A 15,312-nucleotide genomic window follows, 5' to 3' on the forward strand; every position below is an offset into this window, starting at 1 on the left:
AAGAACTTCACATGTGTGAGACATGACTCCACTTTATAAAAGCCATCTTGCCTCTTGCCCACTGCAGTTGTTCACACTTAGCTCACCGTTTCTGTTCTTTGTAATAGTTCCTACCCATTTGTTCATTGTGGACATTATACTGGACACCATAGAGGCTTAATTCCTTTGACCTCCTCCGCATTCCTTCAAAAACCTGATCTCATGCTGCATTCAAGTCCCCTGAGACTACAGGAGTTTTAAGCAAGAAATAGTTAAGCTACTATTTGTAGTAGTTTACCCTGGAAGTCCTTTTCACTCTGTTGTCAGGCTCAAAAAGAACTCATTTTGTTACTACTTGCTTATCAGCTTTGTTTTATAACTAATTTTTTTCTACTGATACTTCATGTTAGGATAGTACTTTCCCTGTGCCTCTAGAGCTCTGGCATGTTATCCAAGGAGAGCACAGATGCAAAAAGAAAACCATGGAGTGCTACTGTGATGTATCTTATCTAAGCTGTGCATGTTGCTATTGATTTTCTACCTCCTTAGCTATGTGTTAGGAAAGATTGTTTTTATTGTTTTGGCCTTTTATTCCTCAGATGTTTTCTGGTTTGATTTATTTGGTTTTATAGTTAATCTCCCAGAGTTTGAGCATTTGTTTTCCCATTTTGATGTAAACTGAACATTCAAAGGAGTCCCTTTTATTCCAAATAGCTCTACTTGCCCAGCTGTTTAATCATGCAGACTTAGGTCTTTCCAAAGTGTTTTTGATAGGTCTTTTGATTTTATTGGGAGTATCCAATCTGGTGCTTGCATATAGCTTTTATGCCACTTAACAGATTTGTGATTTTTTTTTGCTACCATGTTTACTTACTACTTTAGGAAGCTGCTTCATTTTTTGTAATTCCTTTCCTTGGAGCGTGTAATTCCTAACGGCTTCAAGTGTGTTGTTATAGAACAGGTTTACAAACAGATTTTGAACCAGGCCTGCTCAGGTTGTTTTTTCTTTTGCGGGTTCTCTGTCCAGCTGTACCGTGAAGCAGAAGGATGCCTTATGTCTCACTGTGACAGCTGCCTGCCTGCAAGAAGGGTAACAGATACCCATTAGTGTGCTTGCTGCTGTCACAGGTTCACTGATCTCCCTCAACATCCCCTCATTGCTTCCCATCCTGCTGGGCAGTTCATAATATTTTCATAGTGCCGGAACTGTAAAACCTGAACAGGCTGTAGGGATTCAGTGCAAGTATGAACTAATTTCCGTGCATACTGAAGCCTACTGTCCTAAACATGGTCACCTGAGGAAAAATGAGATGGTATCTACTGCAGACTATCAAGGAATTGTTCAGGTGCAAGGAGGGATGATTTCAGAGGCTTTAATAGGTGTTTGTATGCCACTGTATTTCCAGCCTGGTATTGAGTTATTGGTACCGGACCCCGTGCCTTTGTTAGCACAGCTCTGAGTCATCCTCTGTGCACTTGACTGCTGTCTTTGAGCGACATCTTCCATTCTGGGCCCAGAATCAAGAAACTAACTTCTCAACAGACAAAAAGCCATCTTGACCTGCTGTTGGACAGGTTTATTTAGAACAACTTTTATTTCCTGCTAATGATGGGAAAGCAGACCCCATCCTGATGTTATTTACATTTCTGAAGACATAATTATTACACAAACAATAGGAGAATTGGGGTGACAGAGAAGGAAGTAGCTGTATGAGATCACTGGGTTAATAACTTGCTTTGAAAACATTTACAGTTTTATGTCTAGCCACGGTGGAGTTCAGAGCCACTGGATGGCATGTTAAATTAAAACATAGTGACAGCCCAATCTGATGCACAGAGATCTCCTTTAGCTCTTGCAGAGGTGTAGCTTCGGTTTGAACACCTCAAGGCTGAGCAGTAACTGTAGTTGAGCTTTTTGGAGTTCAGTTTTCTGCCAGGGCTCTGTATCAAGGAGCTAGACAGCAGCAGCCCACAGCAGCCTTTCTTATGGGTGGTAGATGTGTGGATTCATGTCTTGCCTCACCCTGATCAGAGCTGCTTGTGTGGTTGTGCCATCAGCATCTATTTAGAGGAGGCTGTAATCAATTTACTAAGTTGCCTAAAGGTGCCTTTTGGTGGCCTCATGTTTATTAATCAGGCCCTCAAACAGAATGATGACTTGGCAGAAATTCTGCTATGCTTTGTGATTTGAAAGTCTTAATTAGTAGGCAGTATGTCCCCAGGATTACAAGTGTACTGGTTGTTTTAGTCTTTGTATGTAAAGCAGCCTGAGGTTAAACCACGGAGGTATTTTTTTCTGCTTCAATACACAGACCAGTATTTAGAGAGGGGAGTTAAACTGTAAAGACTGAAGTAAATTAAGTAGTGCATCAGAACTGTGTTACTTTGAACAGATCTGAGGAGTGTATGCATCAGTTTCCAGCTGGTCACGTCCAGGAATGTCTTCATTGCTGTGAAGGGCTTACTGTACAGTTAGATTCGTGAGCTCTGAATTATTCTAGACATAAGTGGGAGGAAAAGAGAATTATGAGAAAACTTTGTGAGTGCATACAGAAATTTTTTCATTCTTTTGAGGCTTTTCCTGGATGACCTTATTTGTGGAAAGGTAACCAAGTCAAGCATGACAAGAGAGTTGCTGAAATGCCATGCTCTCCCAGCTGAATCCATAGGCACAATTTATGTAACATTCTGATCTTCCCCCCTGCCCCCCCCAGCGCCCTTTTTGTTTAGTATGTACACAGGTCTCTCCACACCCCTTTATATTGTGCTGGCTAGGGTTGGACAGGCCTAATTTCTATGCAACAGAGGAGTAGATTAGGCTGCTTCAAACAGGACAACTGATGTTTGTACAAGTAAAGATATTCCCAAGGATGGACTGTTTGCTGGCTCTCAGTCCCCCAGGGCTGGCAAGATTTAGAGTGTAATTCAAGTTCCAGGTGACTAATTTCAGGAGTGAGGTGTACGGAAAACAGTAAGACTTTCTCTCCTATTCAGTGCAGGGAAAACCTGAAATGTCCCAGGGATCTAGAGGCAGGTTCTGCTCCTGGGGAAAGACTTTCGTCTGCCTTTAGCCTAGCTTAGACACTTGGGCACACCGTCTCAGATAGCTTTACAAGGCTGCTTTTGGCTGCTGCAAGCCTGTTCCCAGACATTTGCATGCAGCTTCACAACACTCATGGTCTATGTGTTCAGACTAACAGGACTTTAGGTACTTGACAAAATTGACTGGGAGTTTTTTTGCCTTAAATTGCAGCAAGCACCCTTTTTCATGGACAGCAGTGGGAGTTGGCTTCACTGAAGAAGAGCCTTCAAACCGCTTGAGCAGTGCAGAAGCAGTGTATTATACAGAATTGAGCAGGGAATGGTACTTACCAGAGCATGGGGAGATGAAAAAGGGAAAAGTATTTACATGAGTTTAGCCAAGGTGCTGGGAAAGCCTTCTAACCGACTGCTGGTGATGTCCTGAGGCCTGTGAAAGAAGAGAATAGGGTAGTGGTGGCATAATTGGGATTGAGAGAGAAATTCTTTTTTTACACTACTCTTTTACTACTGTGTGTGGTGCGGGCTGCCTCAGGACAGGCTGTTCCTTATCTGCACCCTACTTGCCCACATAAGGGAAGGGCTGGTTTATGGGGTCAGGTAAGAGCTTCATTCTTTCCCTGAGTGTACCTGAAAGATGATGCTTAATCCAGTAGCTTCACATCTGGAAGCCAGGCAGCAATAAGGACCTTGTCTTACTTCTGCAGTGAGCAGATAATGAACTGATTCCCACCTACCTTTGATTCTGCAGAATGGCTCCCAGGAAGTCCCTTAGTACCATCTGTTGGTGGTAGCGGCTGTCCATCAGAATGCTGTCAGACTGGCGCCTTGTCAGAAATTCATGCACCCCTTCTCCTGGGCTGCTCTCACTGCTTCTGTTACACAAAGATGAGAAACATCTTTGTTTCAGAGATGCTTTTAAGTCCCTTGCTCAAAGTTTGGCTCAGGCTGAGCAGCACAGCAAGGGAACCTGCTGGGTCTGAGCCTAGGGCCATTCTGCTTAATTCCAGTAAGAAAATTGGTCAGCTGTATTTGCTTCTGTGTTAGAAGAGGGATAGGAGCCGGCTCGCATCCAACTAGTTGGTCTTATTTAGTGGCAGTCACTGATCTATCTAGCCAAAGCTACCTGGGTGGTAGTGGAGGGGCTGTTTCAGTATTCAAACCAGGACGGGGATAACTGTTCCCTACCAGTGAATGATCATTGCAACTACTATATGGAAATACTATTGCTTGTTGATATTATGGTATTGCTCTCAGCTGATCTGACACTTGTAGCCTTGGAGGAAAGGGTTAATTAGGCTGCTTAATGATAGTTCTGATTAGGGGGATCCGAGACAGAGGGATGCAGGATGCCCTTTGAGATGTGGAACAGCAGGAGAGATCGCTTCTGTTGCAGTGGAAAGCAGCTACTTCCACTATGTGCGTGAAAAACTGCCCAGTGTAATAAGCAAAACAGCCCTAGGACAGCAAAACACTGTAGCTTACCCAAGCCGCTTGCCAATGATGGTCTGTAAGAATTTGCGGGCGGAAATCTGCCCCAGGAATTTCCGGTAGTTGTCGGTGAATATAGCATCAGCATGGCGCTGCATCCTAGGGGTGAAAGACAAGCATAAGGTGTGCTCTCTGAGGTAGCAATGAACCGTCTACCTGAGAAATGGGTGTTTCAGATGACAAAATACACCAGATGTAACACTGCTGGTATCAGGGGCAGGTAACTATAGCAAATGCCTTTTGGTATTGGACTGCATTAGTGTTGGAGGGTAAAAGGATTTGAGGGAGCTCAGTCCTGATGTGGAGGCAGGAGGCAAAATAAAATGTCCATTAATCAGTATCCACAGTAAAACAAGTAAGGAAGAGTGCCTGCAAACCAAAGGTGATGTCAGAGAACCAGTGGGAAGGAGGAGGAGAGCCACAGGCTGGGAGAGGGCAGAGCTGGGGCTGGGACATTCCTGTGCTCTGCAGCAACACTGTCACCTCCTGGGAGGGCTGTGTCTGGGACAGGGTGACAGGAGCCTCCAGGTCTTTAGCCTGTGGTTAGACCCAGGCTCCCAAAAATCCACAGGTAAGGGAAGCACGAGCCACTTGGCTGCTCCCACTGTTGTAAGGATGAGTCCTCTGTGCTTCAGACAGAAATAACCATCCTCCATCTCCTGGCAGGGTTGGAAAGGAAAGGCTCTAACAACCATGCAGAGGGATCCGCAGAGCTTGGTGGGAAATTATGTTCCCTGCAGGAGCCCTGGGTCTGTGACACTGCCTCTATCAATACATTCCTGCTGCTGAGGGACAGCAGGACATGGCTGTGAACATGGGTAGTGGTGAAAGCTGGCACAGTCCCAGCCTTCTGGTCTGGTTGCAAGGCTCAGCTGGGTTCTCCCCCTGGAGCTTGGATTTTGTGGTGCTGGTGGGACTAAGTGACCTGCTGGTCTGCTCCTGGGCTGGGGGAAGATCGTAACCACCATACTCTTGCTGCAGCAGGGCTGAGAGGTGAGGTACAAACCTTTTCTCAGTGGGGTCTGTTAACAAACCCTCCTCCTTCTGTTCCTCTGCTAAGGGATTATGGCTCTGCAATGGGCTGCTGTGCTGTAGCTGGAAGTTCACGGCCTTGCCAGCAACTGGCCCTGGATTGTACCTGCAAGACAAACCCAAGGCATACTGCGAGACGTGCTCAATTGCCAGTCAGGGATCAGTCTTCCTGACCACTGCTCCCTGTTCTCCTGCTTTTTTTTTCTCCTTTTGCCATACCCATCTCATCAGTAACGCAAGTGTTGTCCGTCACTGTCCCCAGCTAGAAACTGCCCTGAAGCTATTTCAGCAGTGAAAAGATGGTTGATAGAGCTACCTCAAACACAATTCCCCCTCGCTGAGCTTCCAACATTCTCGAGCAAAATTCCAGCGATTCTGGTATCGTTATACCTTGGCTTTGGCACAAGGCTAAAGCATTTTCTATGGGATGTTGCAAATCCACATTGTAGAACCCAATGCTCAATTTTGTGCTTCCATCAATTTGTTATGGTGGGAAGTAATATTAGAACTTATAACAGTCGACTTGAAATATTAATAGGCAGCTGTTGAGTTCACGTACTAGAATATCTGCAGTTCTGACTTCAATGCAGGTGGCCTGCAGGCACAAGTTTTACTCAGTGATGGAGCTGGAGGTGCTGCCTGCTCTGGAGATTGCCAGATTTCCATTTATAGAACCCAGCATTCAATTCTAAAACCAACTGTTTGGGCTGAAATATTCTGTCAGGTGTCTGCCTTCTTTGGAAACCACCCCTAGGCTAGCAGTGTACCCCAAAAAATTAAGCCAGAGCAAAGAAATAGGCTTACCAACGCACATACAGTTCATCTGGCTTTCCGAAGTGCTGGCAACCTTAATTTGGCATGTGCTTATTTTGCACAAGGTCAGAGATGAGACAGGGAGTGACAACGTGGATAAAACATTCAGCAGCTTACCTGAGAGCTGGGTATAGAGGAGAGGAGATGGAGCATGCAACTAAATGCATGAATAGGAGCAGGGTGGCCTTATCCAGCATCTTCTACCCTTTGGAGTCACCTGAAATGCAGAGCAGTCTGAGTCAGAGGCAGTGAGATGCTCAGGGCCAGGAGGGGAGGCCAAGTGCCACCTTTGTGTTCTCAATCCCCCTGCTCACTTATCAGCATGAAGGGACTGGAAACGTGCCTCTGTGTTTGTGGTTATGGTGTTTCCCAATGCAGAAATGTCTTGGATGTGGCAAAGTCTTCCCCGGGGAGTGCAGTTCCTGGAGGCAGTGGCTGTGTGTGACCCCTCGGGGAGCTGGTGTCTCCCTTGGGTCGGGAGGCAGGGCTGATCAGCAGGGTTTCACCCTGTGGGACCCCCTTATTGACCTGTCCTGCTACTGTGGTTGAAGGAAAGCTCTCAGGCTGGGGTGAGCCCCAGGGACTGCTGCACGGGCTGTAAAAGCACCTAGATGCTGGAAGGCAGCAGTTAGCAGGGGCTGCCAAAAGCAACCTCACTGCCTGCACAGGACCATCTGTGACCAGCTCCTGGGACCCCTCCTGCCCTACGCTTTCCTGGGGATGTGTGTCTGCTCACATGGCTGTACAGCACAGGTCCGTGCATAACAACTGAGTGGGCTGCCTTGCTGGCTGTCCAGAGATCAGGGAGAAACAGGGAAGTCCAAATAAAATTCCTGGGCAGAGGGGTAATACTGGCCTGGAGGTAACCCTGGCAAACCCATTTATTGAAGGCAACAGCGCTGAGCTTGGTTAGGCAACCAAAATGCACCGTTCCTTCAGTTGTCATGCTTGGGGAGAATGGGGTCTGGACCAAAATACGTCCCTTCGGGAGAGCTGAACTGCTGCTGTGTCAAGAGGAGCCCCCCACTCTGCTCAGTGAGGTGCCTATGCAGCTCTGAGCACCGGCTTTGGTGGAAGGTGAGATGGGCTTGAGCCACGTGTGTCTGCCCTCCAACAGACAGCTGCGGTGCTTTGCGTCCGCGTCCTGGGGCTGGCTGAAGTGCTGCAAATGACTCAGGACAGAGCTGTCTGAGGTCGCACACCCTCCGGAGCTGAATGCGATGCTTTTGTCATTGGAAGCGAGGGACAGTAGAAAGGTATTTCAGTGAATGCTCTTCCTGAGTTTTGATTGAAAGTGATTGATCTTTTGCTCAAAAAAGATTCTTTAAGAATGTGGATAGAAATCTTTAAAATATCAAATTTCCCTGTTCCCTGTCTTATTTTACACAAGAAAAGAGCAGAAAGATGTTTGATCTCCGTAAGAGGAAAAAAAACCTTCCAAATGTATAACAATACTTTCTCGCAAAAGGAGCAGTTCCAAATGGAAAGGGTTTGGCTGGGCTTCTAATTGCCCAAACGCACTTTCCCAGCAGTGGGTTTTACTGACAGTGGTGGTAGGATAGGGCCCTTTCTGATGGAAAGCGTCAGCACTGAGCTCTCTTTTACTGCTTGGATGTAGCTGCCCACTCTCCTGATTGTAGATCAACGTAAGTGAGGGGAGAGCTAATTAAGGACCGGTGGTCTTGCAAGTGGGTCCAATCTTGATACCGTGGAAGTTAACAGAATTAGTGGCAGTGTCAGAAGTGCATGGATGGACATGGGAAAAGGTAGTGCAATAAGAAATGGGGTTTCCTATCAGAAACTCATTCTCAGCCCGGTCCCTGTTTCCAGCTGCTCCTGCTCCCAGCCAGGGGACCAGCAGCTTCCCCATCTGTTCCCCTGGGAGTAGTGCCGTTGCTCCTGGCTCCAGCAGAGCTTCTTATGAACTCATGGGTGGCTTCCCCTACCTCTGATACCTGGTCTCTTATGGAATCGCTTTGGCCCCTCAGAGAGCTGAGGAATGCTCAGAAGAAGCAAAAAAAGTGACTTTGAGAGACTTACAGCGCTTCTGGTATTGGAGCAAATTTCCTGCTTGCTTTTTTTTTTTTTTCTTTTTTCATTTGAACTTGAAAAGCATGCCTCTTTTGTGCCTCTCCCGTAAATATCTCCAAGACAAATCCCAGATCAGATCTTTTTAGATAGAGGAAATGATCTAAAGCATCTGTCAGGAGGGTACCAGGAGACTGTGGCACCAGCATCTACAGAAAGTGCCAGCCAGGAGATTTAATCAGTACCAGGAAATCTGCTATGTGAGCTGAGAAGTACCAGTGTAAATGAAAACCTAGCCCAATGCTGTTTGCTTCCATTTTTTCTTCCTAGGATACAGCCTTGATTACCACTTTCTTTCTGTATCTGGTTTCTCTTCTTTGAATGCTGGGGTTTTCTCCAGAATCACTTTTTGTCCCTTTAAGATTTTTTTTTTCTTTCTCTACTATTAGTTTCTTTGCACTGTTTTTTTTTTTGCTTATTTCTGGCTTTTACTTTCTTCTCCTATCTTTCTTTGTCTTCTCTCCCTTAATTACAGTCTGCTTCTTATCCCAGCTTTTTGGGTATTTCTGACTCCTTTTCTCCCTCAGGAAGGAGTCTGAAATGAAAGTCCTATGCCCCTTCCCAGAAGTGTCTGTTATTTCAGAGGAGAAGCTGGGGAACTGAAGTGTCACCCTGCATACAGGCAGCTTGACAGCTCTGCAAAACCTTGTCGCCTTCAAAATTCTCCTGAGGTGAGGGACACCTTACTTTCCATTCTGGCAGCATGTGAAAAAATGATTAATAAATAAATTCCCCTTAAGATGAAGAGCTTTTAGCACCATTCCAGCAGATAAAGCATAATAGCTTCATTCCATCCTGTGCAACGCTAACAGCAGCATTGTGAAAATGATGTTGGAGAGATGGGATAATAGTCTTACTGTTTCTGAAACCTTAACCTGATCAGTCTTAAAAATACCACTATGTAGATGAAACGAAGCTTTCACCATGCCTGCTGTTTTATAAAGTTCAGACTTTTATACTACATTAGAAAAGCAGAAATCCTTTTAAGTGCCTTACTCTGCCTCATTGTAGCTGGTTTTACGTTACCTGTAACACACCATTGCGTTTCTCCTCGCACTTTGATTTGGCTCAAACACAGTTTTATTGATGGGTGAGTAAAACAGTGTTCATTTTCCAGGGTAAAAAAGGAACTCACATCAGTATCGCAAAAGAGGAAAACTGTGCTACAGCTAGTAAACGTCTAACATGTTTTTACAAGGCTCATCTATATTATAATTCTATTGATTTGCATTTATCCTATAGTTCAATTATTGTTTCATTCTATAACTTGGTACAAAAAAATCTTGTATGGTATAAAGGATATTGTACCTGGCAAAGCTAATTACTGATGCCAGCTTTGATTGCATTTCAGTGTAATTTAATCGTCTCCAATTTCTGAATACACGTTACCTTGTTAAATGCACATATAGAGACTTAAACTTACCGTTCCCTTAGAAAACAAGTGCTTCCTAGATTGGCTCCTGCCCAGATGTTTACTTCCCCTGTTGCAAATACTTCTTCTCTAGAGCTGCTTCTGTGAGCCTTGCTGGGTCTGTCCCCTCCGCACGGTGCCTGGGCAGGACTCGGGACGCGTGCTGAGCAAGGAGGGCACTCTCGGATCTCCCCCCAGCTGTCCTCTGGCTGCCAGGGAGGTGCATCTCCTCTTTTTATACCTGTGCTCCCTCAGGAGTCCTGTGGGCTTCTACGCGTCAGAGAATCAATTATCCTCCTGAATTTCAAAGGCTGTGTTTAGCATCCTCTTTTTTTGTGTGTGCAAGGACGCAGGCAGGGAGGTTGCAGGGAGAGTGTTATGCCCATTGTCGAGGGTCATTTTTATGCTTTCTCTTTATCGTTCAAAGAGTGAAGAGCAAATAATAACAATAATCTGGCAGAGTGAATGACAAATTTGCTTTGCAAGGTTAACTTCTCTTTCCCTTTGCAATTGCATTTTTTCCTTCTACTCCACAATGAGAGTGAGTTAACCATTAATACTTTCTCACACTGCCTTCTCAGGAGGGTTTATCTTTTTGCTCTTCTCTTTTTCTTTGATTATCAGCCTTTTCCTCCTTCTCCTTTGTTACTCACACCTGCTAGCGTTAGCAGGGCAGTTCATGCTTCAGTCTCTCGCAAACATCACAGCTTCACATCAAGCACACAAAGCAGCTGGAGACCCTTGCTCCGTTCATGTGCTCTGGAAAAAGGCAAGGGTCTTCCCTGGGGTGCTGCATGCGCTGGCAGCTGTTTGCGTTCCTGGAACAAGGTTTATGAAAGCCCCATTAAAAAGAACACGTAGCCTTGGTGCCAGGAAGACCAGGACAGTTCAGAGGAGTTAAAAATGAGGTGCCAGCATGAGCTCCACCTGCCAGATTTTTCGTATTGACTTTATAATGCCCAGAATTGATGGGGACCCAGACCTTCCTGTCTTGGGGCTTGTATGACTCGATGCTGGGAAGAAGTTTCAGCAGGTGAGATGACTCATTTCTGCCTGCTGCTGAATACCTTTACCTTGCACCAGAGCACTCATCGCAGCTATCGGTGGCAGAGATGGATCGTAGGAAAGGATGGTGCATTTGGTGTGCATGTGGGTGCCTGTGTGTGCAGGGGCTCAAAAGCATTCAGTGCTGGTCTAACTCTGCCATTGCCCCTTTGCTTCTTGCCAAGGTGAGAAACCAGCACTGTGATTATGGCTCACTTCTTAGTGAAGCAATATCCTACTTCCAAATGGTGGGCTCTCAGTAAGCAGTAACCCAACTGTCAGAAAGGCTTGAGTGAGCTCAGCATGCCAAATGACTCTGGTGTCAAATAACAGTTGCCCCTATACCTAGACAGATGTGTACTGATGCCTTTGGGCTCTCCCTGCTTTGAGTACTCCAATGGCTTATGTTCCCTTTGGTATCAAATCAGGACCAGGCCACTTTGCAGAGAAATCATGAAAAAGGATTGAACAAACCAAAGCAGGAGCTCGAGCTGACCCTGAACTGAGCAGCTTACCAAGGCCCTTATAAGTGGAATCCAGAAACAGCACAGAAATGTGAAGAGAAGCAAGAACTACTGCCTTCCTCCAGTTGTAAAAAGAAATGGCAACAGCCTGTTCATGGGGAGAGGATCTGCTGTGCATATCAGGCAGGCATATCATTTGTATCATCTACTCGTGAACACTGGAGAAGGGGATTTCTGGGTAGCACTGAGCAGGTTTTCCAAAATCCCTGTACTGGCACACACAGCGGTGTGCTGTCTCTGCAAACTGGAAAGGAATTTTTGTTTGCTTTTTTGAAACAATCTGTTCATGTTCTTTCATGTGTGAGGCCGGTTGCACCAATTTTTCAGCATGACTTATTTTTCTTCCACTGTCTTGGTGCTACACTGGCTGAACAGATGAATCAGACCATGTTGTTAAACCAGTCGAGAGCCAACACTATTTCAAAGTATTATCCTATAGCATGGTTTTGAGCTAATTCTCTATCCGCCTGGCCCATTGCCTTACACACTGCTGCTGTAAGATTCCGGGCAATATCTGTCAGATCAAGGAGAATCAGTCTGTAATTGACTCGTTTGTATCTGCCTGCTGCCTAGCTTGGATTAGGAGGGCTGTGATCTGCATTCATATCTCAAGTGAGCTGCTTTCAAAGAAGGCTATATAAAGCTCCATCATCCTAGGGGTTTCCTTGCACTGCCTGGGTTGGGTTCCTGTCATACACAGCTGGACCCAGCAAGACTCACACAACAACAAGCTCTTTTTATGACTTCGGATTAGTTGCAGGAGGCAGCAGAAATTTCTAAAACCCCTCTAGGCTCTGTTGGGTGTATCCAGCTTAGGAGTTCTGAAATAGCATAAATAGAGCAGCTTTTCTGTCCCTGGGATTTCCCATTCCAGCTTTAGTCAAAATCTTCATATCTTTCCAGGACCCAGAAGGCTCATTTGTGGAGCTCTTCCACCAGCTCTCCCTCTGGCTAGTGAGGCTACTTCTGCTGCAGCAGAAATGGCTGTGATCCCCACTGCTGCCAGCAGTTCAGCCTTGGCTTGAGTTCAGCCTCAGCTTGAGTCCTATTATGGGTGCTCTGGCTGCTAACATCTCTGGATGAAGATGCTGTACAGACTGTGGTAGGATCCAGTGTTGTTTGGAGCCAGTTTTGCATCCATCTGTGTTGCAGTGTATATTTGAGCTGGTAACTATGGCCTTTGTTCTCATGGCATTTTTGTAGTAGGGTATTCACGCAGGTAGAGCTGGTACCCCCTGCACACGCAGGAGGGTGGCTCTGGCTGCAGTTCTGCACTTCTCACAGCCTGAGAGCTGCTCTGTGCCTATCAGTGGCATTCAAAGTCTAAATGTACTAGTTGTGTGACAGCATTCCTCATGGGAACTTCATTTTAGGGGTAGTATCAATAATAATTTGGCACAGCAGATGACAAACTTGTTCGGCAAAATGAACAGCTTTCTCTCTTTACAATATCTCTTGCTTTGTCCCTAGAACCTTCCCAGTTTCTCCCCACCTCTCCTCCCTACCGCACGTAGTGTTGTTAGCATCCACTGGCTCCCAAAACATGAGTAATGGTGTCTACAGCCAGGTACAAGCTGCCACAGGTACCTTCTGCAGCTGGAACTGCTGGATTTCAGAGTCACATCCATGCAGACCTAACCTCCCTAGGGTCCTTTGGTGAAGCACATGCCAGCTAGTTTTATTTCAGTGCCAATCCTTCGCTGACAAAGGACACAGTGTTAGGATTCTGCAGCAATTTCCTAGGTATTGATTTCCTCTTAGCTTTACCTCTGCCGGTCTCCATGCCATGCTTTAAAAAATCACCCCTGTCTATTCCAGGTGCACAACATATAGCTTCAGATAAGCTGAGCAGCATGTGAAATGGTCCTGCTCACCTTGTGAGGTTGAAACTAATGACAGTAAGAAGTAACTCATCAAATGTCAAAAAAAGGCCCTATATTCTCAGCTGTCAAAAGCTTTTCTGCACTTCTCCAAAATGGCACAGACGGTGGCTGTTGGTCCCCAGATTCTCCAATCTCCACCACTCCTGAGAGAGCCCCACACAACTGTTCTCTCTGGTTTTCTTTTACTTGAGAGGTGTGGTGGTGACTAACTCATCACAAATGCCCTAATGGTAAATTGAACAGAACTGCCTAAGATTAAAAGTTATAATTTTTGCCTAGGTTTGCCATCTTAGAGGTAGTATGGGACACATTTTGGTTCAAATGTCTTATTCCAAGTGGCAGGACACACATTGTAAGTAAGCTGATCATCAATCATTTAATTACATTGTCCATTACTGGTACATACACAGTAACTTTCACTCCTAAGTTCTTTGCAAAAATGCAATCACTGCTGTGGAAGGCAAGCAAATAAAAATGAGATGAGAAAGATGAGATTTGGCCCATGTTGCCAGTTTCTTCTAAGGAAGAAGCAGGGGGCCCAAAACTTAAAGGCAGCAGGTATGGTGAGACTTGCCATTAGAAAATCATACAAGACTTTTTTTTCTCCAACTTGGAAGGATAAAGTGCTGGGATTTGGATCTGAATATCCTCCAGACTCAATCCTTTGAACATCAATAGATTTCCCAAGGAGAATTTTCCCTTGAGGAACTCAGATTGGTAGGAAGCTGAATACAAACATTTATCAAAATAATCTCAGGGAAGGACTCCCTCTGGATGAGAGCACAGTTTGCACTATGAGAATGAGTCTGAAGCAAGGGATCAGATTAAAAATAGACAAAATAAATCAGTAATTCAAAATGTGCAAGAAGTGCTATCAGAAAGGACTGTCTCATAGTGTTAAAAGCCTGCTTGAAAAGCCTACTTAATCTTCAAACGTTAACGTATCACTGAGACTACAATAGAACAAATGGCATCAGCCTGCAAGATGTGTATCTGTCAGGAGGCCTGATGAGCTCTGCGGGTGAGATCCATTTATAGAGTCCATACCTGTCTGGCTCTGTTTATTTCCTAGCAGAGCTGCTGGAGCGTTTCAGCATCACCCAAGTGAACTGCCAAGAGCTTCAGCCAGATGTCAGCATGTTACACTCAGCTGTAGGCTTGAGAGTTACTGGTTCCTGAATTTCTGGCTCTGAATACCATCTCCTGCCTCTTCCAACCCCGGCAGACAAAGCTTGGATGCCAGCAGTGAATCTCAGTAATTAAGGAGTTCGTCTTTGGTCTTACCACTCTCATTTCAGTTTGGAAAGGAGCCTTGGCTAGGAGGTTACACAGCACGTTACAGCAGAATCGGTGAACAGGGCTTCAGTCCTAGCCCTGCCACCGACTCGCAGTGACCAGGCTTACAAAGGTCCTTCGGCTGCTAGTTCTTGGGTGCCGGTGCCTCACTTGAGGACCCTACTCCTAATTTTTGGAAGCACTGAGACCTTCATACTCTGGGATGCAGAGGCAGTCTAGGAGAGGGTCTGTGAACCCCGACCCTCTGCGCAGAGGGCTCTAGTGACTACCCCAGTGACACCCCTTTCCCATCAGGGCAGGCTGGGTGTTGGTCTGCGTATTTTCTGTGACTTTGTTTCCCATCAGAATCCAAACACTGCTACTAATCCTCACCTTGGGAAAGTGTTTTGAAAGCTTCTGACAAAAAAACAGAATTTGAGTGAGATGTGTTACTGGTATCAAGAAAGTGAAACGTAGTTTATGGAGAAGGAGTGAGGAAGGCCACGTTTCCAGTAAGGGCTGAAAAATGAAAGCAGTTATTACTAATTTTTTTCTGGGATGAATAATAATATGCAACCTGAGAAGACCTTGGTGCACAGGGGTATGGTACATGTACAATGAATGGTAATAAATATATCTCACTGCAAAGACATGAGGAAATACTGCAGTGCAAACCAAAAAAACAAATGTAGAAAGAACTGAAAAAGCTAAGGATGATTTGGATTTGGAGAAA

General features: G+C 45.5%; 1 protein-coding gene across 1 annotated transcript; it reads right to left on the reverse strand.

Moving 5' to 3' along the window:
* Positions 1–3,384: 3,384 nt before the first annotated feature.
* GHRH (growth hormone releasing hormone) lies at positions 3,385–9,944 on the reverse strand. The gene is made up of 6 exons (XM_075022550.1): positions 9,866–9,944; positions 6,472–6,571; positions 5,516–5,647; positions 4,504–4,608; positions 3,756–3,893; positions 3,385–3,448 (listed from the first exon to the last, which is right to left on the reverse strand). The coding sequence occupies exons 2-6, from the start codon at positions 6,549–6,551 to the stop codon at positions 3,385–3,387; spliced, it is 519 nt and encodes a 172-aa protein (XP_074878651.1). The 5' UTR covers positions 6,552–6,571; positions 9,866–9,944.
* Positions 9,945–15,312: the final 5,368 nt, after the last annotated feature.

The sequence above is a fragment of the Buteo buteo genome, chromosome 2, assembly GCF_964188355.1.
Source record: "Buteo buteo chromosome 2, bButBut1.hap1.1, whole genome shotgun sequence".
Classification (NCBI taxonomy): Eukaryota; Metazoa; Chordata; class Aves; order Accipitriformes; family Accipitridae; genus Buteo; species Buteo buteo.